This window comes from Centruroides vittatus, unplaced genomic scaffold (assembly GCF_030686945.1).
Source record: "Centruroides vittatus isolate TY-2023 unplaced genomic scaffold, ASM3068694v2 contig_361, whole genome shotgun sequence".
Taxonomy (NCBI): Eukaryota; Metazoa; Arthropoda; class Arachnida; order Scorpiones; family Buthidae; genus Centruroides; species Centruroides vittatus.
The window spans coordinates 1,203,821-1,228,011 of NW_027122185.1; the positions used below are offsets into that span (position 1 = coordinate 1,203,821).

The 24,191-nt window shown below is 29.1% G+C and overlaps 1 protein-coding gene across 3 annotated transcripts in view; it reads right to left on the reverse strand.

Annotated features, from left to right (window-relative positions):
- Positions 1-2,707: 2,707 nt before the first annotated feature.
- The window catches only part of LOC136975011 (cytochrome b5 reductase 4), a 68,781-nt gene continuing 47,297 nt past the window's right edge, over positions 2,708-24,191 (reverse strand). For 2 of the 3 annotated variants that reach the window (XM_067269999.1, XM_067270000.1), the window contains exons 5-16: positions 23,934-24,018; positions 23,495-23,569; positions 19,754-19,790; positions 19,521-19,672; positions 19,403-19,435; positions 19,172-19,297; positions 15,557-15,697; positions 15,340-15,492; positions 9,785-9,938; positions 5,290-5,376; positions 3,025-3,183; positions 2,708-2,948 (exon numbers count right to left, since the gene is read on the reverse strand). In XM_067269999.1, coding sequence (XP_067126100.1) covers positions 2,894-2,948; positions 3,025-3,183; positions 5,290-5,376; positions 9,785-9,938; positions 15,340-15,492; positions 15,557-15,697; positions 19,172-19,297; positions 19,403-19,435; positions 19,521-19,672; positions 19,754-19,790; positions 23,495-23,569; positions 23,934-24,018 — 1,257 coding nt within the window. In that variant the 3' untranslated portion in view covers positions 2,708-2,893. Of the gene's footprint in view, positions 2,949-3,024; positions 3,184-5,289; positions 5,377-9,784; positions 9,939-15,337; positions 15,493-15,556; positions 15,698-19,171; positions 19,298-19,402; positions 19,436-19,520; positions 19,673-19,753; positions 19,791-23,494; positions 23,570-23,933; positions 24,019-24,191 lie in introns of all 3 variants that reach the window. The other variant, XM_067270001.1, reaches the window with a different exon arrangement.

Consider the following 24,191-nt stretch of genomic DNA (forward strand, 5'->3'; position numbering starts at 1 on the left):
TCACTAGTTTTAGTGCTTGAGGTCTCCATAGGCCTCCGCAAGTGCCTTGCGGAGGCCCCGTGGAGACCTCAAACTATAAATAAAACACGTAATTTTATAAGTGTTTTATGAAGTCTGTACAAAATTTTATAAATTTACTTTTTAATTAGGTCTACTGTGTTTGATAGCTTATAAGAAACACTTACTCTTGTCTTAGATGCTGAATGAGGCAATCATGATCATGTCAGTAATAAATCTAAGTAAATTTCTTCTTTTAGCTGAATATTTTGAATCAACACGACTGGATGCAATGAATTTCTATGCCTTAAAATGAATTTCAAGTACTCTCCCCGTCAAATTCTACAATTATATTTGTAGAATGATTAAGACAAATCGTTTTGTAAGCAAAGTCAAAGTATATTTATTATAAAAATTGTTGTAATATGTTTACAATTAATTAGTTTATACTATAAAATTTATTTTTAATTTACTACATTGCTGATTGTTTTATTTAAATGCTTTGTAGATATTAAAATAAAGAATGAGAAAATATTTTTGCTCTATTATTAATAAACTATTGCCATATTTTAAAAACTGAAAGCATTTGGGGAGTTCACATGCAAAAGCTTTACAAAAATTGAAGTAAAGAGCTTACCTGTGATCTGAAAGAAAGAGGCATTTACATCATTAAAATAGAATTTACTAAAATGCAAAAAGATTTCATATTTGTACAAAATATGTCCAGTGCATAGACTTAAAATTGAGAAAAAAAACAGAAATTTTAGCATTCTGAATAAGAGATCCATATTAAAAAACTGGTAAGAAAATTATTAATCAGCAATTTATTATGTGAAATACATAAGAATTGCTAAGTGTACTTTGTTTTTTATCTGAGCAATTTTTTAATTTATGAAATGTTAATAAATATTCAACTCTGATTTTATAGAGAACTATGATATAAATATAATCAAATAAGCATAAAAAATATGTCAGAGTGAATCATCATAACAAAACTAAGAATATATTAAAATTATAAATAATTCTATATTTGATAACAAATCGAGGAATCAAACACCTTCAGATTTCTTCTCAACCACTTTAAGGGCCTTTATTCCTCCTCTCTCTTTTCATCTTGTAAATATATGAGGGTCTTTTTATCTATTTAATCATATTTGTTGCAAGTTTGGTGGTACACGACGTGAATGGCTAAGTATTGACCGGGTGCCTCAATCTCCAGTTATGAGTAGCAATACAACACAAACGTCTTCGGAACTTGTTTCGCGAGACTAGGTGGCCCAGACCTATCCGAGACGGCCATAAAATTCCTGGGGTTACTCATCTGAATTCAATTCCAGGTTCTCCAGAGTGATAGGCTGTCGTAACTAACTTGAGAATTTGGACATCAATATGCAATCTGGCTCTTCTCTATTTTAAAACAGAAAATTGTGGTAAAACATTTATAATATTCTATGTACTCAAATTCTCTATATTGTTACAAGAAATTTATCTTATGCTTCAGTGAATGTTTATAAAACAATATAAAGCATTTAGTTTAAAGGAAATTGATTTTTTTTACTCTCACAAAAGCAAATGTGTTTGAGTGAGAAAACAAACAAAACCATTAGGCATAATCAAAACAATGAATCCTCTTAAATACTGGCTGATCTGCTTTATGCAAATAATTTTTTGTTTTCAACCGTGGTCTTTACTACTGAAGAATACAGTAGAGCATCGATTATCCGACTTAATTGGGGACTCGGGTTGGTCGGATAACCGAAAAGTGTGAAAAAATACATTATTAGTATAGTGTACTAGGCCCGGTTTAAATACTAGCTTCCCTTTCATGGTCGAGCCAGTGCTGCCAGCTAAAACATGCAAAAATTTAACAAAAATAATATTAAAGTAGCCAAGACGTAACCGAATATTGTAGCGCCGCGCCACTAGCGGACATTTGAATTTGCCGACTAGAACGCGGTCGGTTAATCGGGGGTCGGATAATCGATGCTCTACTGTAGTTCACATTGTTATATTGAATTTTACAGTGAAACATATATGATTGATATAAATTTTATATATAAATCTAGATAAAATTTCCAGAATAGACTTTAATTTGTAGGTTTTAAATTCATTACAATTTTATACAACTAATAAAAAGCATTTCACAGTTTGATTATCATTCATATGATATCAATATGAGATTACTAAAATCTAACAATTATAAAGGTGCATAACACATTGCATCAAGGATGAAAAACCATAGGAATTTTAAACTATTTAGAAGACTTATTGATAACGATATAGTCACTTTTTAATATTAAACAGCACTTTGATTACAGATTTTTCTCTAATTATATCGTTATGAAATTTACATTAGATTATTATTATTTAACTAATTTCAATAAGTAGAAATTATAATAATTTCACCAAACAACATAACTTCTTTGCTAGAGAACTTATATTTCATCATGGCATAATAAAATATAAGTTCTCTAGCAAAAAATGTTGTAAAGAAAGCAAAATTTAAACTGTTGTAATTAAAATCTTGAACTGTAGTTTTGTTTTTCTTTTATTAGAATATGCTTTATCATTTAATAATCATTTACTGCTGTTAAATTTATATTTAAACATTTAAATTTAACCTGTTAATAACTTTTCTTTTTTAAAAATTGGATGGGAATCTATTTTGTGTATCTTTAGTGACTGTAAATTAATCAATAAAAATTCAAACTATAGGGAATGAATTACTTTATTACAACAGGCAGCGCATTTATACAATCCACAACTGTACATAATGTTTTCTAGTTTTAGGACGGGTATACGTGGATCCGAGAAAAAAATAAATAATATTTACGATCCACCGATTACAAATTTCTCACCGACTCCGTTATTTTTCAAAGAAAGCCGGCAGTTCACTTTATCCCAAAAAGGCATGAATATATTCTGAACTGTATTTCATTTCTTCTAAATATCTGTGAAATTATAATTAAACAAATGAAATAATCTTGCTCGTTCAAAAGTTTGTTTGAAAATAGTTTCATGACTTACTGTAAACATTTTTTGGTAAAAATAGTAGGACCACATATGCATATCAAAATATCTTTTTCATTTTGGGGAAGTAAACTTTCTAAAAGCGATTTTTGCACGTGTCCGGTCAGACCTATCCATTTCTCGTGAGGTTCAGATAAAACATACTTAACTTGAAATCTGTTTAAAGAAAGAATATTAATAAAAACTTTAAAAATAACAATAATTTTTAAAAATGACAACAAATTTGTGATTTAAATTTCGTGTGAACCTATCTTTTCATTTAAGAACACTGTAAAAAATTAATGGTTATCAAAGAGCTTTTTGTAATTTCTAAAAAATGAAAACATACCCATATAACAAGATTTGGTGGCATTACTTTAATGTAATCAGTTAATGCTGATTAACTTTTCATTAATAAATGTTTTAACTTTTGAAATTTAACTTATGAGTCGTACTTAATGTATAACTAGCATTGATGAACAATTTTATAATTTAAATTCCTAATTTTTTTTTCATTTCAGTGTTAAATAATCTTTGATGTGTAATTTTATATTCTGAATACCAGTACAGCCAATATATTGTATAAAGCAATGTACTGTACATTACACTTCTGTCTGTCCATAACAAAGAAAAGAAAATGTTATAGTAAAGGAAATAACCTTACAATTTTGAATAATGATTACAAACTGGTTTTGTTGTGTCATAAAAAAATTACAATAATTTGAAATGTATAAAAAAGAAAAAAAAAACTATGCTAGTTAGAAAGCAGGAATGAATATACTGTATTTAGAAATAAAACATCACAATATGTTATCCACAAAACATTACTTTTGCTTTTTGTAACCATCATAGAGTTTGTTCCTTTACACAAGCTGGTTCCTAGAACAAATAATAATTAGAAAGTTGCTTTACTCAATTTTTTAAAATTTTCACAATAATATATATTATATTATATTTAATGACAACTGGTTCTCATTCCACAACTACATAACTACATTCGAATTATAGTTGTTATCAATAGTTAAAACATAAGTAAATAAATATCTTGATTAACTGTTTTACTGATTATATTTCAGCTCCAGTAATGTATTACATGTTCACATTTTTTTTTTTATATTGAAATTTAAATAACCATTATGAAAATAATTCACAGTAGAACACAGTAGTTACATTTAATTGAATTACAATATTTACATAATTAAAATGTATTTAATCTATTCACAATGATGTCATGTTTTGTGGACAACAATCCTTATGAATCTTGACCAACGTTCATGCCTAAAACAGGATTTAAACTTGAAATCTAGCTAATAAGGAATGAAGCATTAAGTTCTGTCATCAAAGTAAATTAATTTATATTATTAGGCATGTCATAAATTAATTTTATAATTGCATATTATTTCTACAATATATGTTAAACATCAAAATCCAAAAATCAGTCAGAACCTGAATCTTCCTGTCAAAAATTATCTAAATCAAGGATCGGCAACCTTTTTCTATGTAAGGGCCGCATCTGAAGACTTTTGAACTGATGCGGGCCACATACAAGAGAAAAGAGAAAAAAAAAGTCGGTAAATCACAATTATTTATTCATATATAATTATAAATTAGCATGAGTATACTTAATTTAGCTATTTAATTTTACTATACATAAGTTGTAGAAAATAACGCTTGAATTTTTGCTGCATACTTCCTTAAGATGGGAAATTTATTTATTCACATTTTATGCAATGCGGGCCTCAAAATATATTAATGAGGGCCGCAGGTTGCACATCCCTGATCTAAATAAAGCAAAAAGTAAAAGTGAAATTAATTCTAAAGTATTTCTTAAGATGAATGCTTTGTTTCATTATTTCAATAAGTGTAATTTGCAACACTAAAACATCCCTGTACATTTTCTATAAGAACTTCATTGTGTTAAATGAGTATAAGCACTAAAATATCAAAATCACCCTAAATCTGGTAACTTACTCTTGCCTGTACTGATGCTCACTGATCAAAAATAATTTACTGTAATAGCATCATTGTAGAGAAAAGAAAATAGTGTGTATTTTATGAATACAGTAAAAAATGTATCACTAAATAGAGGATATCATTCAAACCAGGAGAAGTTTTATGTTAAAGCTAATAGGAATTGCATAGGAAATTATATTTCTTATTGTCACAGAGGGATTTACTGTTATATTGATAATTGCTGTACCAAGATTTGACTGTATAATTTATTATAAATTATAAATTTGTTATAAATAAGTTAAGCAAAATATTAAATCTTAAAAAATTTACCTTTTGTTAGATTTTTCCAATGCATTCAATTCCTCATGCCAAAATATATCCTTCTCCTCCCTATTAAAAAATACTAGTAGAACAGTCCTATTAAATACAAGAAAAACAGAATTATTATTAATTGAATAATACTTTATCAGAATGGTATTTAATATTTCTTAAAATTAAAACTATTATTAATAAATAATTGCAACTTTTTAAATTGTCGTAAGTTTGACTAAAACATTGGCATCATTAAGATCTGTAACCAAATTTAATAAAAACAAATCAATCTATTTCTGAAATATTTAAGATCATAAATCAAAATTAAATTTTAGAACTATATATTAATTTATTGTGGTTAACTAAGTGTTAATATAAAGCAATTGTATTTTAAATATTAAGAAAATACATAAACTTTCACTTCTACAACCTAATCGATTCATAGAAAAACTCTCATTAAGTGAGTTGTCCTAATTCCCACGAGCCGAGTGTCATAAATTGAGATTACATTCTTAGAAAAGATAGTTTCAACTATATAATATCACTCATGGATAACCAACAAAAAATACATCATTTAATATGGCATTTCAGTCATTAAATGCAGTCTACTGTATAATAATGATTTGGTTTTCTCTCTAAATAGAATGCTTAAATCCTTCTTTTATAATTTAAAAAAAAATAATGACCCGTTTCAGAATAATCTCAAATAATATCAGCAGCTGTTTTATTTATTGTTAATAATAAAAATTAGAAATTAATCAAAATTTTACTAAATTTACTAAAACTTCTGCTGCTAATGTTTTAGAAAATTTATTTAATTTTTAAATTTTTTTCAATGCATCCAAATTAAATATTTTACTGTATATGTTTTAATGAATTAATTTTAGAAATCATTAAAAAACCCACACTGAAAATGTTTATATTATCTATTTCATTCATTTTAATTTAATTTTGTTCAATTATGAATTCTTAGAACTTTAAACTAACGAGACCAAAAATTTTCAGCATCAACAAGAAAAATACACAAAAATTTCTTCATTTATTAGCTACACTACTTCAATTAAATAACTAAAACACTGAAAACTCATACAAATATTATAGATAAATTGATAAATTATAGATAAGTTTATTAATTTTTATAAACATTTTAAGAATTATCACTATACACAAACGAAGTGAGTAATCAGGTTACAAACAGACACTTACAAAAAAGAAAAATTCCTACAAACATTTGTTGCAATACCTATTGGCTTCTGGAACATGTATGTAAGATGATGTATTCATATACATCATCTTACAAAAACTCAAGGATAGTTTATAAAAGAGCTCCTAATATTTACAACTTACTGAGAAATGATAAAGACAAATTAAGGAAAGGACAGGCTGGAGTATACAAAATACCTTATGAAAATCAACAATTAGAGGTCTAAAAAGATTACTCTAGAATCACAAAAAGAAACCTCATGGTGTGACTCAAGAACCACAAGTATGATGTAGAAAAAGACCATAGTAATACAATTTTAGTAGTAATGTCGCAGGTGGAAGACACTGTTATAAAGTGGGATAAAGCAATCGACATTAAAAAAGTACATTCTCCAACTATCACTATGGATATGGAAAAAATAGAGATTTACAAGAGCAAGATCGAAGAGCAATGCCTGAATGCAAGAGATGCAAATGCCTTCAGCCTGGAAATACATCATTGAAAAAAGATTTGAACATAAAAACTGCTGAATTATGTGTCCCCCTATAATCATATTTAACTTGTGTTATACACTCATAGTTTTTTTAATATATTTTTCTTATTTGCATATTTATTTGTATTTTGTTAATCTTGTATATTTTTTACATTAGTTTATTTATTTATTTGTTAATTTAATTTTTATTAGTTCTTCAAAGTTAATTTAAATGGAATGTTCTATTTGTGGAACAATTTCTAAAAACTGTTTTAAGAAACCTGATGATGGCCTACAGGAGAAGGCTAAAAACGTTAGTTATTAAAAATATTCTCTCAGCAAATGCATAGGTGTAATCGTAAATTTGTAATTTATCTCTGCTGAGTACATTCGAACTGAATTTTATAATAATAAAATTGTTTACTAGACAAATTAAAATTATAAAAATATACCAGAGTAACTACAAGAATACACACAAAACAAAAATTAGTTTGCATATATCTTTAAAAAAGAACAATTTCGAGTATTCTTAAAATAAAAATAAAACCATCATCTGTAATTAAATCTGATTAGCCAAGCACGCTGTCACAAAATATGCCTAGCAGAAATATAAATATACCTAATAATTACCGGCATTTTTATAGCGTGTTCTATCTGATCATATCTCAAGTTGTTTCTTCATCGAACAGGATTTCACCTATGATTTTGACTGATATGTCAAAATTAAAGTACATTATATAGCATTACATTATTGAGGGGTTGGTGTTTTTCATTCAAAATATGTCTTGAGACAATCAATCAGTTATTTCCAATATGAAAATCAATTTTTGAGCAAGCTAAAAAAGATTAAATACAAAGTTTTGTATATTATTATCTCCAGGCTAATATTATTGGGTTGTTTGAAAAGTAATTTTGTTTTTTTTTTATCACCAAAGGAATTAGTTATATTTTTACCTGCCAATTTCATTTTAAATCACATTGTCATTATATATTTTGACAGCTGACATTTCAAGGCTTATTTGTAAAAAATTTTGTTTGATTCTGTGCAATTGTTTTTTTTTGGTGTCCCATCAAATATGGAAAATCGAAAGCAGCATTTTCAGCATATTTTGCTTTTTTACTATCAAAAAAATAAAAATGCTCTTCAAGCAAGAAAAAATTGTGTGACATATATGGAGAAGATGTGTTGATGATAGTGCCAAAACTGGTTCACAAAATTTCGTTCTGGCAATTTCGATATTGAAGATGCACCATGGAATGCCAGTTGAAACTGATGAATACAAAATAAAGGTATTGATTGAGGCAAACTGCCGAATAACAGCACGAGAAATCACTAAGAGATTGAATTTCTCAAACTGAACTGTTTATGATCACTTGAAATGAATTGGTTTCATTTCAAAGCTTGATATATGGGTTCCTTCCACATGTTCTTAAAGAAAGAAATGTTCTCTTTGGTGGGATTTTAAAGAAATTCTTTTTTCTGAGCTAATACCAGACAATTCCACAATTGATTCAAAAGTGCACTGCCATCAACGGGACAAATTGAGTGATACCATCAGACAGAAAAGGCCAGAACTGATCAACAGAAAAGGTGTAGTGTTTCACCATGATAATGCCAGATCCTACACAAGTTTGGTAACTCATCAGATACTTTTTGTTTTGTTTGGTGTCACGACTTGGTGAATTTATAGACACTCGGAAAATTCATCTATTTAATCCATAATCTTAACAGAGACCCGCTTCTGGCTTTCGCCCCTCTTCAGTCTGTTACGTAATGTACATGCGTTGCATCTGGTGGGCATCTGTCCGGCACCTTCCGCACTACGTTTTCCCACTTACATTCCCCTCCTTGCTAACTTGATTGCTTCCCCCACATGTCTCACAGTGTGTAACTTCTCCCTCCCAGAATGCTGCACACACACAGCCATGCCTACAACTATATAAATATACTTTTTATGATATTCTATTTAATAGTTGTAACCAGCTTTTATGAATTTCGGTGCTTAAGTTCTTGTTGATATTATTTTTGTCTGTAGTAATTTCGTAGCTTTCTTTAAATTTTCTTTTGTACCAATTTATATTTATATTTGGTACAAAAGAAAATTTAAAGAAAGCTACGAAATTACTACAGACAAAAATAATATCAAAAAGAACTTAAGCACCGAAATTCATAAAAGCTGGTTACAACTATTAAATAGAATATCATAAAAAGTATATTTATATAGTTGTAGGCATGGCTGTGTGTGTGCAGCATTCTGGGAGGGAGAAGTTACACACTGTGAGACATGTGGGGGAAGCAATCAAGTTAGCAAGGAGGGGAATGTAAGTGGGAAAACGTAGTGCGGAAGGTGCCGGACAGATGCCCACCAGATGCAACGCATGTACATTACGTAAAAGACTGAAGAGGGGCGAAAGCTGGAAACCCGTCTCTGCAAGATTATGGATTAAATAGATGAATTTGCCAAGTGTCTATAAATTCACCAAGTCGTGACACCAAACAAAACAAGAAAAAGAAGACACGGTTTCAACAAAACAAATCATCAGATATTATTACAGCTTGGATGGAATGTGCTACCACACCCACCATATTTGCCAGATCTGGCACCCTTAGATTATTACTTGTTCCGGTCATATTATATCCGGACCAAGGTTATATTTTCTGAGGACAACAATAAATAATTTTGAAGAAATTTTAAAATAAAAGAAAACTTTTATGACCAAAATAGTACAAGAAATAAATCGTAAGGTAAAAAAATCATCAAAATTAAAAGTCTAAATACAATTTTCTATAATTCAATTAAAATAAAATTTTAATTAGAAGTTTAGTTTTTACATACCTTTCTGTATTTTTATCATTCAAGCTGAACTGTATTAATTTAACCATTGGAGTAAATCCAGTCCCTGCTGCCAGAAGCACAAGTTTTGTACATTTGAGTAATTTTCCTTTATCAAAATCTCCATCATAACTGCTAATATTAACAGTACCACCACCTAATTAAATATATAAAATAAATCACATTTCAAAATATATAATATTGATATTAATTTACATAAAAAATAAAATAAATGAATTTACAATTGTGCTCAATGCTTCTTGCCCTAGTAATTGTTGTACTTCTTAAATCACATAGCTTGATAAATTTAGAATTTATCACAGGAATGAATCATGAAGAGGGCAATGAAATTAATCACTGCAAAATGACAATTTTGCATGATCAATTCTGTGACTTTTACATGAGGCTCATCAGTACTTTTATTTGTTGAGTGTTGCAAGTGATGTATCAGTGACACGGACTGATCATTGCCAATTTACAGTTATATTTGTATAAAATACAATCAGATTTTATGTAAAATTATTGAAGAAATACATAATTTATCTTTTTTATTACGGAATTTTGGAGATAAAATAAATCTTTACACTTGACAAATGAAACTTATTTGAACCTCATCTGTCAGAGGGATCTGTTGAGATCCCTCTGACAGATGAGGTTCAACTGCTCCAAAAGTATAGCAACAAAGCTAAATGCTGTTTAAAACTCTTTAAACAATATGTTGAGTTTAGGAATGTGGAGGTTTTCATGTTCAGTTAGCAACATAAACAAGAATAAATGTTACTTTAAGACGTTATTTGCCACTTAATTGAGGTAGCTACCAAGATTGAGTTTGATTTATATTAAAAATTATGTACTTTTACAAGGGAATTTCAGGGATGGTCATCTAAATAAGGTTTTACTCTATTTATCAAACTGATTTTGCAGTAAAACTACAAAATAGTACAATAATCTCTTCATTTATGTGAATTCACTAATGCAACTGAAAATTTTTTTAAAATTTTAAATAATCAACTTTATGGAAATAAATGATAGTTACATCATAATGTGCTTTTTCTTGTTATCAGGAACCTCTTATATGGACAAAAGAAACTAGTTAAAACTTTTCTATCTCAGTAAGAGTAGAGTATGGTAATTGAGAATATGGAACAAATCTATTTTAAATAACTTTCAATTGCTCCATTTACAGTATTCATTTACATGATATTTTCATGGAACCAATTACTTGCATAAGTGAAGGATTACCAGAATTAAATTATTTGACAAAATTTATTAGCTATTTTAGCATTTATATATATATTTAATAAAAACTGAAAATTATAATCATTTATCTATTCTAATCTGTATGAATCATTAGAATATAAAAGATGCTTGACCAATTCATTTTCAATAAATTAATGAAAATGCTTTGTAAAGTTCTGGAAAAAGGTTTTAATGTACCAAATGCAGATTTGGGATGCGAGATGTAATTGTTCTAGTCTTGGATCAAGTCCTTTTATGATGTTCTACACATGTGCTAGTTAATTACTCTCTCATTATCTGTAGTATGTTGTAGCAAGACAGTACAGCATACAAGCGGGCATATCAAAGATTATTAGAGTTTTGCACTGCAATCATTTTGTGATATTTTAAGTATTTTTCTTACAAAAAAAAAATAGTGGAAATTGTAGAAATTTATATTGTTTTTAGTATTTTGCATATCCCAAATTAAAAAATCACGGAGTGTTGGCCGAGAGAAGATTTTTAAAGAAAAATGTAGCAAGTACGTCAAATGTTTCTAGTGATAAGGAGATTGAAAAGGTGAATACCAATGAAGATACAAATCCAGCCACTTGCACTGTTTAAAATATTGAAAGAAAAGTAGTTTAAGCCTTCACATTAATGATTAATTCTGAATTTAACAACGGAAAGCAATTATTATTACTTATCTGTTTTTGTTTTTTGCATTTTTGATAAATTGTTTTTGGTGTTTCCATTTGATAATCATTAAAAATTGTCGGGGTTCTAACATTTTTTATTAGGTGAAGAGAGTTCCATGATAAAAATAAGTTGGAAACTACTGCTCTATATTTCACTCTCTCTAGTCAGTAGTATAAACAGAGTGAAAGTAACCAATTTTTTTTTTGTTGGATGAAGTTATCAAAACAAACATCAACGACAATATATTAGCAACACTTGATCAAAAGTTTAGAAACAACAGATTCAATTTATTTAATATTTGGCAGGATTTTTCAGGCAGTCTTGCATTGAGTCCACAAGACCTTTAGTGCAAGACTGTGCTAATGTTAACAATGTGCAATTTGTAACTTTATGGATTAACATAATTTACAAATTGCAGTCTTCAAGTCATGTATGGTTGTATACTGCTGATCTTACCCATTAATCTGATGAACTGACCATACTCAAAGATTCTCAATATGGTTGAGGTGTGGACTTCTAGTGAGCCATGGCAAAACCTTATTCGTTCGAAACCAGTCCTATGTGGATTTGGATGAGTGCATCGATACATTATTTTGATGGAAAAAGTTACCAAAACTATGACATTGTTATCACCTTGTTACTTTCTGAAAATTGGAACAGCCTTACCTCACAGGTTATGCCAGTAACTTCTCAATGGCTTGAGAAATTACTGGCATAACCATAATCTGGACCATCAAAGTTCCATTTTCTTTTTCATAAGAGAAGACAGTCCAACTCCAATCAGTGCTTAACAAATGTGGTTCAAAGCAAACATTTCTCTTCATTGTCAGTGCTCAAGTAGTGGCTTGGACAGAATTTCTGACCATCTTTGTAAGACTCTTCAAATGGTTCTCACAGAACAGTCCAGTTGCAACTCCTCACAAATTTGTTATGATGACTTTCTCTTTCAAATTGTATTTTTGATTGTTCTTTGATCACATTTAAATGCTTCTGAGGGTTGTTCAGACCTTGATGTCTTGTCATAATTCCCAGGAGTCCTCAGAAATTGACACACTGTGGCTGCAGATAATGTTAAAAAGCTGGATATTTTTTTTTTGGCCTATCAGGATGTGCCTGATACAAAACAAAATCTCTGCTCTTTCAGCATTTGATAATTCTTTTCCAAACCCATAATGATTAGAAAGCAACAAACTGATGTGTACTACTTGAAGTCCTCCAAACAAATCATTTCTATTGCTGTAGTATGCAAATGATATACTTTTCCAGATCAGATGATCTGTGGAAGCTCTCATTTCTAAACTTTTGACCAATTGTTGCTAATGTATTCCTGTTGAAGCATGTTACTTTTTTATCAAATGAACAGCCAGATTACTTTATTGAGCTATTAAGGCTAAATAATTACTATGTAATTTGGCAGGAGGCAAGCAATTAAGCCACCATTTCATTAAATTTAATTATTATAAAGAAATTAATTTAATTAAATTTAATTTTGGAATATTCTGGAAGAAAAGATAGATCTGGAGTAGGACCTGAACTTACAATTCCTGTGTACTGTGCAGATGTGTTGCCAGTTACATTACCCAGACCTCCATACAATCTTTGTTTCCAGACTAATTAATTAATTAATTATTTTATAAATAAAATAGTTAATTAATATTGGTCATTCATTATGCTGAGTGAGAATGACTTAAGTGTCTGTGACTCTCAGCCAGCTTACACTTTAACCTAGCATAGTGGATACAACCAGTGGTGATATTCAGCGGGTTCGTACAGGTTTGACCGAAACCGTTGTTAAAATTTTCAGTTTTCCAAACCTTGTTAAACACATGGAACATTTCTCAGTGGTTTTTTTTTTTCTTTAAAAATATATTAAAATATACGTATTATACTCTGTAATACTACTAAACTAGAGCCTTATACCCCGTTTGCACCGAGCATTTCAATCTAGATTGTGAGCAAGGTTGGAGACTATGTCTTGGTGCGATCTCTCTCGACCGTTTCAATCTCGACCGAAATAAGGTTTAATTGCAATCGATTCAAGAGAGTTCTTGAAACTAGATCCAGTCATAAGAGAGATCCCACAATCTCACGCACACGAGATAATACAAGATGGCTGTGGAAGACGTGTCGGGCTATGGACAGCGAAATAAAAAGGATATTGTATTTCGAGAGACGATGACATCTGTCTATTATCAGCAGTGCCATTCGGGGTGAAAAATTTCTCTGCCTAAAAAAAAAGAAAAAGAAAAAAAAAATCGACAGCACTAATATGCTACCGTTAGCTGGTCTCCGCCCAGGGCTTGTTACATTCCAAATACGCCTCTGACTATTAGATATATTGCAAGAAAAGGTATTGTATTTATTTCTAGCCAAAACTTCCATTTCGTTTGTCGGTGATTGTCAGGGAAAAATTTTCTGCTAGCAAACCCTTTGTTAACTGTTTCGAATATCACCACTGGATACAACCAACCTGATAATTACTTCAAATATCAAATGGATAGCCAGATTCCTTTATTGGGCTATTAAAGCTAAATAATTACTAAGTAATTTGGTAGGAGGTAAACAGTTAGCCATCTCCTGTTAAATTTAATAATTATAAATAAAGCTTAATAAAGGAATCTGGTTGTTTGTTTGATATTTAAAGTAATTATTGGGTTCTTTGTATTTATTATATATATGATACTTTTTGTTTTGATGAATGCTAATAAAATTTGATAACTTTCAACCTTTCTAGTTAATAAAATCTTTTAACTTATGTACAATAGATATCAATAATTTGAATGATTTAAAAACAATTTACCAGTACACATTTTGACTGTTTCAAAACTTTTGTAGAGAAGTTTATACTATATAATTTATTTAACAGAATATAAGATTGTTTTCTTTAATTTACTATCTGCTGTCAGAGCCAGTTAAGAATTTTGAGCCTTTGACTGAATTACATAACATTCAGTAAAATTACAGAAAAACAAATGTTATCAACTTAAACAAACATCAACAGCCAACCCAATATATTAAAGCAATAAACCAACCAAAGCCGAATTTTCGGGCAGGAATTGGCTATATTAATAATAAATTATGAGATAATTTGGTGTTAAGCGCCATCTCTTGCTAAATTTATAAATAATTATAATTTAATTAAATAATTATAATTAATTAAATAATTTAGAACAAACTGGAAGAAAAGAATCGGTCTGAAGCGGGACTCGAACCTACAACTTCTGTTCACCGTGCAGATGCATTGCCAATTATGCTACCCAGACCTCTGGTCTGATCTCTTCCAGTAAATATAAGCTTACATTACGACCATCGACGGCCATTACAATGTCGGCTGGGGACACATCAAGCGCCCAAGTCCTCCCAAGGCACTCAACCGGCCATTGCAACCCCGCAAGGCGTATATATAAACATAAACAAACATCAACAGCCAACCTGATATATTAAAGCAATAAACCGACCAAAGCCAAATTTTCAGGCTGGAATCGGCTATATTAATAATGCCAGCCTTTGATTAGTTTGTCCAGAAAATAATATGAAACAAATTTCTGCACAAGAAAGTCACATAAATTGATATTCTGAACATTGTATATGGCTTATTTATAAATATTCATGATAAAATTTGAAAACTTTTTGAAACCTACCTACTTCTATCTGATCTAAAAATGTAGTCATTGCTCCATCAGGATAAATTTTTATCATTAAATACAATTCATTTCCTTTGGTTAAGCCTGGGTGATCATTTGGAATGTTAAGATTAGGAAGAACCGGAGTATAACTTCTGATGAGTTCAACACCTATAACAAAGACCCATGATTAAATAAAATAGGGTAGAATTAATTTAAACATTCCTATACTTACCATTTAGTACTGTATTTATATGAACATGATAGCCAATAGGGACCAACATTTGTGATGCAGTAGGCAAATTGAAGGTGAATAAATAAGTATTATGGGTAATGGATTTTTTTGATGATAAGGTGCATGGACGATAATAAATTTCTAAAAAAAATCATATATATTATTGTTACATAAATCAACATTTCACCGATTTTCAAAATTATTTACATTAACAAGAACATGTATTATTAAATAAACATGTTTTTAAAACTCATAAAAAATTAAACATTGCAAATTAAAAGTATTGAATTAGCAAATAACTTTATTATAACAAGTGTCAATGATGTTTTCATAGCAAATATTCAACATATAAAAATAATTTTCCAAATTTTAGATTATTAACTAAATTTGTTAATTCAATTAATTTTTGACATTTTGATAATTATAACAAATAAACATTACAGACTTATTATTATTTAGTATCTCAGTCTATTCTCCAAAATGTTTAATCTCATAATATAAGAAAAGATAATATAAAATAAATTTCTTAAATAAACAACTTTTGACACAAAACCATTTATGTTGTAATACTGCTTTTATTTCCAGCCAATATCTTAGACTAGTAAAAGTAAACTTTAAGAAGTGATTTTATTAATTCACATTTTTAACTGTTGTTTTTTCCACTTGTATAATATATACACAGTAAAACTTATTTTATCTATCAGTTTCTGATAACTGTCATATCACTGAAGTACACCACATGTTTAAGAAATTATAAAATAGTAACAGCAGCATGTGCTTATGCCTCATTATTTTGTACTGGTGCAAAGTTCAATAATTGCAGATGAGTGAGCGAGTGAGTAATTGAAAGAGTGAGGAAAGTAAAGAAGTTGACAACAGAAGCATAACCATAATTAACTTGAAAGTTTGCTATTAAAGTGCATCCAATGGTTCAAAATGTAAGAAGAAGCAGTGATAACACAAGTGCTATTTTTTTCAGAAAATTTACAACATTGCTTTGTGAAGACTAGAAATGCATCGAAACAAAGAAACCAATAATTGATTATTTTAACATAAACTGTGTCTACATTGGAATATACATCTTTAAAAATTGTATGCAGTATAACCTCATTATAAAGTATTTCAGTCAATAATGTATATTTCATCTGTTCCCTGCCAATGTTACACAATTTTACTTTATTACAACATAGTGTGTTTTGATTATAAAGTAGTGGTTTTCAGTAACATGTATTTGTCTAATAACACATATTTTGTTCTAATTCCTTCCAAAGCCATATAATTGCACCTGATTTTAAAATACTGGAGTTTGCCAATTGGCCTTGGCTAGAAGAGGAAGGCTAGTCTCAAGAGAAGAGACACTGGCAGTGAGCCGTACTGTATATGGCAATCCAATGTGTGAACAAACTCTCTTCTTTTTCTTCTTTGGGCAAGTAGAAGAATACTCGATAAGGTCTGAAAACACAAAAGGATCCTGTGTGTGTTAATACAAAATAATTGTATACTTGTTCTGTTATAGGGTGAGATTCTAGCTTCTGTGAAAAATTGTAAAATTACTTTAAGAATGTAAGAAATATGTCTATTGTTATAACTGGCATAGGTACAGTGTATTATGATAATAGAAATTAAAGTGCCATTATTTAAAATAGTAATTTCCCATTCTTCATGAGGTACAATATAATGGGGTTTTACTGTAAATAGTTAATGAACATTTTTGAAATGTTTGTCTCTTTTTGTTTTTAGTTTATTTGTCAAACTTTCACATCCAATATCATTATATAATTGAAATTTTACTGTAATACCAATTCAATTATTTGGAAGATACGTGACAAACTTTACAACTTGAAAAGCTAAGCATTTGTATAAATTTAATACATTTAATTATCAGTTAAAAATGTCTTGTCAGAAATTTTATTATTTAAATCTAGAATTATCTAGTCAAATATTTTTGTGAATTTCAAATTCTCAACTCCAAAATTCTGTAAAAATATCCAACAATGTTTTTATCTGATCTACACACATGAAAAGTTGCTAGACTTTTATAAAATAATTGATCAACATCACTATACAGTTTGGTTTCACAGGATTGTCATATTTGAAAACAAAGTTTCAGGATGATTTTTGAATTTAAGAAAAATGTAAAAAAGAAATGCTGCAGATTTTTGATGATTGAAGGAACTCAAAAGTACTCAAATAGCTATATATTTTAGACTTTTAAACTCCATTAAAGCATTTGTTTTATGTATTAAGATATTATTATAACTATAAACCAGGACATTTCAAAATACATAAAAATTAGAATATGCCAACTCAATATTGCACATAACTACAGAAAAGCTAACTCTATACAAACAGTGCAAAATTATAATGCATACTAATACAAAATGCAAGCTTTTACTGTCCCTGTAAGTGCATATGCTAACATATGAGGAACAATATGGTATCCACCAGAACCAACAGTAAACAATATAAATTGCAGTGTAACAAGTTTAAGATAAAAATATTAAAATTTATTTTTCTCTATCCAATACTTTGATATTTTCACGAATATGAGAAAAGGTTACAAATACTGAATTGTGAATATGCAACACAAATGAATAGAGTTCTACCATAATTCAAAACGGAATTTACATCCACAACTCCTAAAAACTGATTAAATATATTAATATACATCATCAAAAGCAACTAAATTCATTCTTATCTGTTTTTTTTTTTTTTTAATATTTATTTCTAAATTTCAATAGTTAATTTCATGTCATGAAAATTAATGGACAGTGATAAATTTACATAAAATATCAAATTTATTATATTATCCAAGTCAATCAATTGAAGTAGAATACAACTAAGTAACTTTTGCAATGATCAATTTCTTATTTAAGAACAGAATTACACTATACCTTTCTCACTCCTCCAGCAAAAAAAAAAAAAAAACTTTGTTTATTAAAATGAATGTTTTCAGCACCTTTCAGTGACCTACATCAAGTTTTAACTGTTACAAATCTGCTGAGATTCCAAATTATAACTTTCTCCAATTTAGAATCTCAACAGACATTCAATTTAAAATAGTTAAAATCTGAAGTAGGCCCCTGAAAGAAACTGAAAATGTTCATCTTAATAAAGAAATTTTCTTGCTGGAAGAATGAGAAAAGTGTGTGCAATTCTGTGTCAGTTCCAGTTTCTGAAGAGTTGTGATACGATTTAAGAATTTATATAAAATACATCGCAAAATACAAAATATTAAAGACTTATATGAATAAAATATTCTTGTTATTTTCTATCATCCTTTTTACTTGATTTACATAAATATAGCCAGGAAAAGTGGTCTATGAAGAAAGGTTGACTCTTCCAGTATGGATCATATTGAGAAAGGATGACAGAAGACAACAAGAATATCTTATTCATATAGGTCTTTAATATTTTGTATTTTACAATGTATTTTATATAAATATATTTCATCCTGGATGTTTTAGAAGTTTTTCTTTACAATATGATTTAAGAATGCTAACATTTTCAATTATAGTTCATTTAAAAGCCTGTAACTCAATTACATGCAAATTAAAAAATATATCTATAATTATATAAATATGATAATTCATAAAGAATAAAAAAGAAAATTACCTTTTTCTTTAGTTGGAAGGTATGTATTGTGTCCTTGTAAAAATTTACCTAAGTCTTTCCAATTCAGATTTTTTTCCACTTTAAAAAGTAATAGTTCAACAATATCACTGTTTTCTGCAGTTTTTACTGAAAATAAATTATTTTCAATACGTTATCAATATTCTTATAATTCTTGTTTATTAACCAAAAACAAAAAATTTTATTAAATAAATATTGTAAATAATTATTTACCTTCAAAATTTTCTTGAATTTTAGCTTCTAAATCTAATTAAAGTTATTTATACGTTAATAATAAGTTTTCATAAATATATTTATTATTATTGTTACCACTAATAAAATTTTAGCTAACCAATGTGCAATTGATATGTGTGTGTTTTAGACCGAATCGTTACAGACAATTTCCTGTCATTCAAGTCAACTATAACATTTTCTTGCGTAACATCTTTCTGTCTTGTATGTATTACAAGGCTAATTGTTTTATCGCTTTGAAACCATTCATACCTGAAATGTTATAAAGTATTATTGCAAAATAAACATTAGAAAACAAAAGTATGATAATATATTAATAATAATAAAACTTACGTTGGTATTGCTTTATATGATAGATTTAATTTTTGATCTAAATAATTAAAAACATCAAGTTTAATAATTTAATATATGGAAAAAGTTTTGACTTATATTTCATTATATTCTAAAAGAAATTCATAAACTGAGAATACACAGAATTATTATAATTAAACAGGTTGTGTTTAGAGCTCTTTAGAAAGAATTATTGGAAATTTTATTGAATACAATAAAATTTGGTGTGTATACTTTCCTAAATATGGAATTTTGATTTCACAAATAAAAAGTTTAATTTCAAAATTTTCCCACAGATTCTTTCTTGAGAGAAAAAAATTGTTTTAATAAGATGAATTTTTCATTAAATTTATTAAAAATTATAATCAAACAAAACATTTATGAGTGGAATATTTCTACATGTGACTTATATCATTGATGAATTATAAAAGGAATGTATTCTAGCAATTCTTTTTTTTGGATTCACTGAAATCTAAATGCATTCATAAATTCCCCCCCAGAAGTCAACTATAAGCAATTCTGTTATCTGGTTTCTGATTGGTCAGTAGAGAACAATTGAACAGAACTATTTTTCCATAATTGTTTTTGAGTCAATGATAGCTAATTAAGTGTTCAGAAGACATTTTTGAGCCAATTTTTGAGAAAAAAAGTATTTTTAGGCACTACAGAAACTTTAAGCACTTTTTAAAAACTTTCATTTGTAAGGACTGTGGGAACCTTGGAATTGTTTCCAGGTGAAGCTTAACAGAAATCGTTTACCATATTGTTCATAGTTTGGGTGATAATCAACAAAGTTCTTACATATTCTATAAACAATTTGTGGCCCTGACAAATTCTAAGGACATTTCCTATGCTCATTTTTACTTGAATGATGTGATGGATTTTTCCAGACTAAACACAGAAGTTGTGTCTGTTTAGTCTGGAAAAACCCACATATTTATCAACAAATTCCCTTTCACCAACCAAAAATCAGTGTAGTATTGGTTCACAGTATCTTTTATCATTGGACTTTATTTTTTTGAAGAAAACACTGCATTTGGGCCAGTGACAAGTTGTGTCAATGCCACTAGATGGAAGAAATGCTTTAAAACTTTGTCATCCTTGTACTCAGCAACAAAACTGTTTGGATAATACATTCTTTATGCAAGATGAAGTACCTCCTCATATTGGCATCAATGTACAGTACAAAGGTTATTGCATCAGCACTTTATGAATGAAAGAGTGATTAGCATATTATTTTCAACAGCATGGATAACAAAATCACCAGACTCAATCCCTTGTGATTTTTGGTTATGGGGATACTTGAAGAGTCTAGCTTAGCTGTCTTAAAAAACAGAATTCTGCTACATGTGAGACAATTATACCGAAGTCAGTTATGCTTTACTGGCAAGTGCATTGTTCACCAAATGCATGTTTTAAAATAGGGAGAAGGAAGGAAGGCATGTAGTACAGCAGAACTGTTGGTCTGATTTATTGGTTACTTGAACAGAAATGTTCAAGTATGTATGTGTAATTTGACATGTGTAAAATTACTATGTAATGGAGAGTTACAACTCACAGAATCTGTAATTTCCATACTAAACAGCAATAAAATCATTTTACTTTGTGTCTCAATTTCTCTGCCTGAATTTGACAACTTATCTAACATGCAAATTGAATTAACCTAACCCATTGTTCAGTTAATTGTCCATAGGTGATTACAAAATTACACGAAGATTTACAGTATATTACATTATAGATCAGGTTAAAACACAGATCTCAACAATGTCTATTAATTTCCATGTACAGTAGAGCATCGATTATCCGACTCAATTGGGGACTGGGGTTAGTCAGATAACTGAAAAACAGATAACCGAAAAGTATGAAAAAAATACATTATTATTGGGTTGTTCGGAAAGTTCGTAGCGATTTTTGATAGCCGACAGTTGAGACACCGATTGACGCAAAAATGATTAGAATTGTACAAACCAATGAATATTACGATAAATGACCTTGAGACGCGTCCGTTACAAAAAAACCGTTAAGATTATTCAAATAGCGTTTAATTTGGCTCATTGCAAAAATGGATGCGAACAACGTGCATTATCGACACTTGTTTCTTTTCTTTTTTCGTAAACGCAAAAATGCTGTACAAACAGCAAAAAAGATATGTGATGTTTATGGTGAGAGTGCTGTATCAGAATCAACTGTTCGAAAGTGGTTTGCAAAATTTAAAACGGGTAATTTCAGCCTTGAAGATGCTCCTCGCTCAGGAAGACCTCCTGTTATTGAAGAGGACCAAATCAAAGCATTATTGGATGAAAACCCTCATTACACAACTCGAGAGATTGCAGACATAGTGAAGTCATCAAACAGTACTGTATTTCAACATCTAAAGAAGCTCGGATACGTGAATCGTTATGACATTTGGATACCTCACGACTTAACGGAAAAAAACTTACTGGATCGCATCTCCATTTGTGATTCTCTTGAAAAACGAAATGAAAATGACCCTTTTTTGAAGCGTTTAGTGACAGGTGATGAAAAGTGGATCATTTATAACAACATCAGCCGAAAACGATCGTGGGGTAAGAAAAATGAATCACCATTAAAAACTCCAAAGGCCGGTCTTCATCCAAAGAAGGTCATGCTCACTGTCTGGTGGGATTGGAAAGGAATCCTGTACTATGAGCTGCTTCCACAGAATCAAACAATTGATTCTGATAAGTATTGTTCCCAATTGGATAAGCTGAACATGGCAATTAAAGAAAAACGTCCGGAACTGGCCAATAGAAAAGGCATTGTGTTTCACCAAGATAATGCCAGACCTCACACGTCTTTACGAACACGCCAAAAATTATTGGAACTAGGCTGGGATGTTTTACCCCACCCCCCTTACTCACCCGACCTTGCCCCGTCGGACTACCATTTGTTCCGTTCTCTACAAAATTCCCTTCATGATAAAAACTTTGATAGTTTGGAAGCTTGCAAAAACCACGTGGATCAGTTTTTCGCGGAAAAAACTGGAAAGTTCTACGAAGAGGGTATCATGAAGCTGCCCCATAGATGGCAACACGTCATTAAAAACAATGGCGCATACATAGTGGAATAAAAGTATATTTTTAGTATTAAAACAATTTCTTTTATTTCTCTTAAAAATCGCTACGAACTTTCCGAACAACCCAATAGTATAGTATATTCCATGTAATTAGTATGTTAGTATATTGCTATTAACCTACTTTGCATTGAATTTTCATCGATGTTAAGCCTAATAAAATTTTTTTTAAAATAATAATCGTTGCTATTGTATCGTTAAAAATTATTTCTTTATTTTGCACAAAATAAATACAAAAATAAAGAAAAAATAGAAAATTAAGCTTGGTTTAAATACTGGCCTCCCTTTCATGGTTGAGCCAGTGTTGCCAGCTAAAACACGCAAAAATTTAACAAAAATAATATTAAAGTAGCCAAAACAGCCAAATATTGTAGCGCCACATCACTAGTGGACATTTGAATTTACAGACTAGAACATTGTCGGTTAACTGATGTGACGGTTGATCGAAGGTCGGATAATCAATGCTCTACTGTAATCATTTTGAGAATTCTATGTAATAAAACTCAAATGTATTAGAATCATGAGTTGAGTGGAAATATACTAAAACTCGGCTGTTTGCAATAATATAAATTTTTCTACATATAACTACTTTATTAGAAATTACTACTTAGTTACAAATCAATAAGAAAATAAAAGAATAAATAAACTACCTTTCTCATTCAAATCATTTTTTTTCTTCGCTGTATTTGCAGTTGGCACTAAATCTTTTCCAATACCAAAAACACCTACAAAAAGAATGATATTTCACTAAATTAACATTTCATTTACCATGAAAAAAAAATTTGATATTTTCACATTTTAAAGAAAAAACACTAGACCCATAATTTTTAAGATATTCATAACAAATCTCACAACTATAAGATATATAATGATATGTTATGCACCAATGAAAAGACAGATTATCCAAGTTTTGTTTAAAAAAATTGTCTTTAACATTTTAAGTTGTCATCAATTATTCAAATAATATTGAATAGCTTTTGTTATAAATTCTTAAAAACAGAAAAAAATATATAATACAGTTAACAAAAGTCTATATTGTAAGAAAATAATGACGTTACAGTATATAAACAACAAAACGAAAATACAAACCTTTCTGGAAATATAAAAGTGGCACCTTTAATTTACCAACAAGACATTTTTGTAACATAGACTCAGCATTTACCCACCTGTGAACCTAAACAAAAAAAAAAAAAAAAAAGCATTTCAAAGTTAATTATTAAGTTAATATTATAATTTAAAAGTATATATTTTATTTTATGACTTTTTAAATAATCCTATTATAAAAAGATTTTTAAATAAATAAAACATGTTAGAAAATTCAGTATTATTTACTTTAATTCAATATTT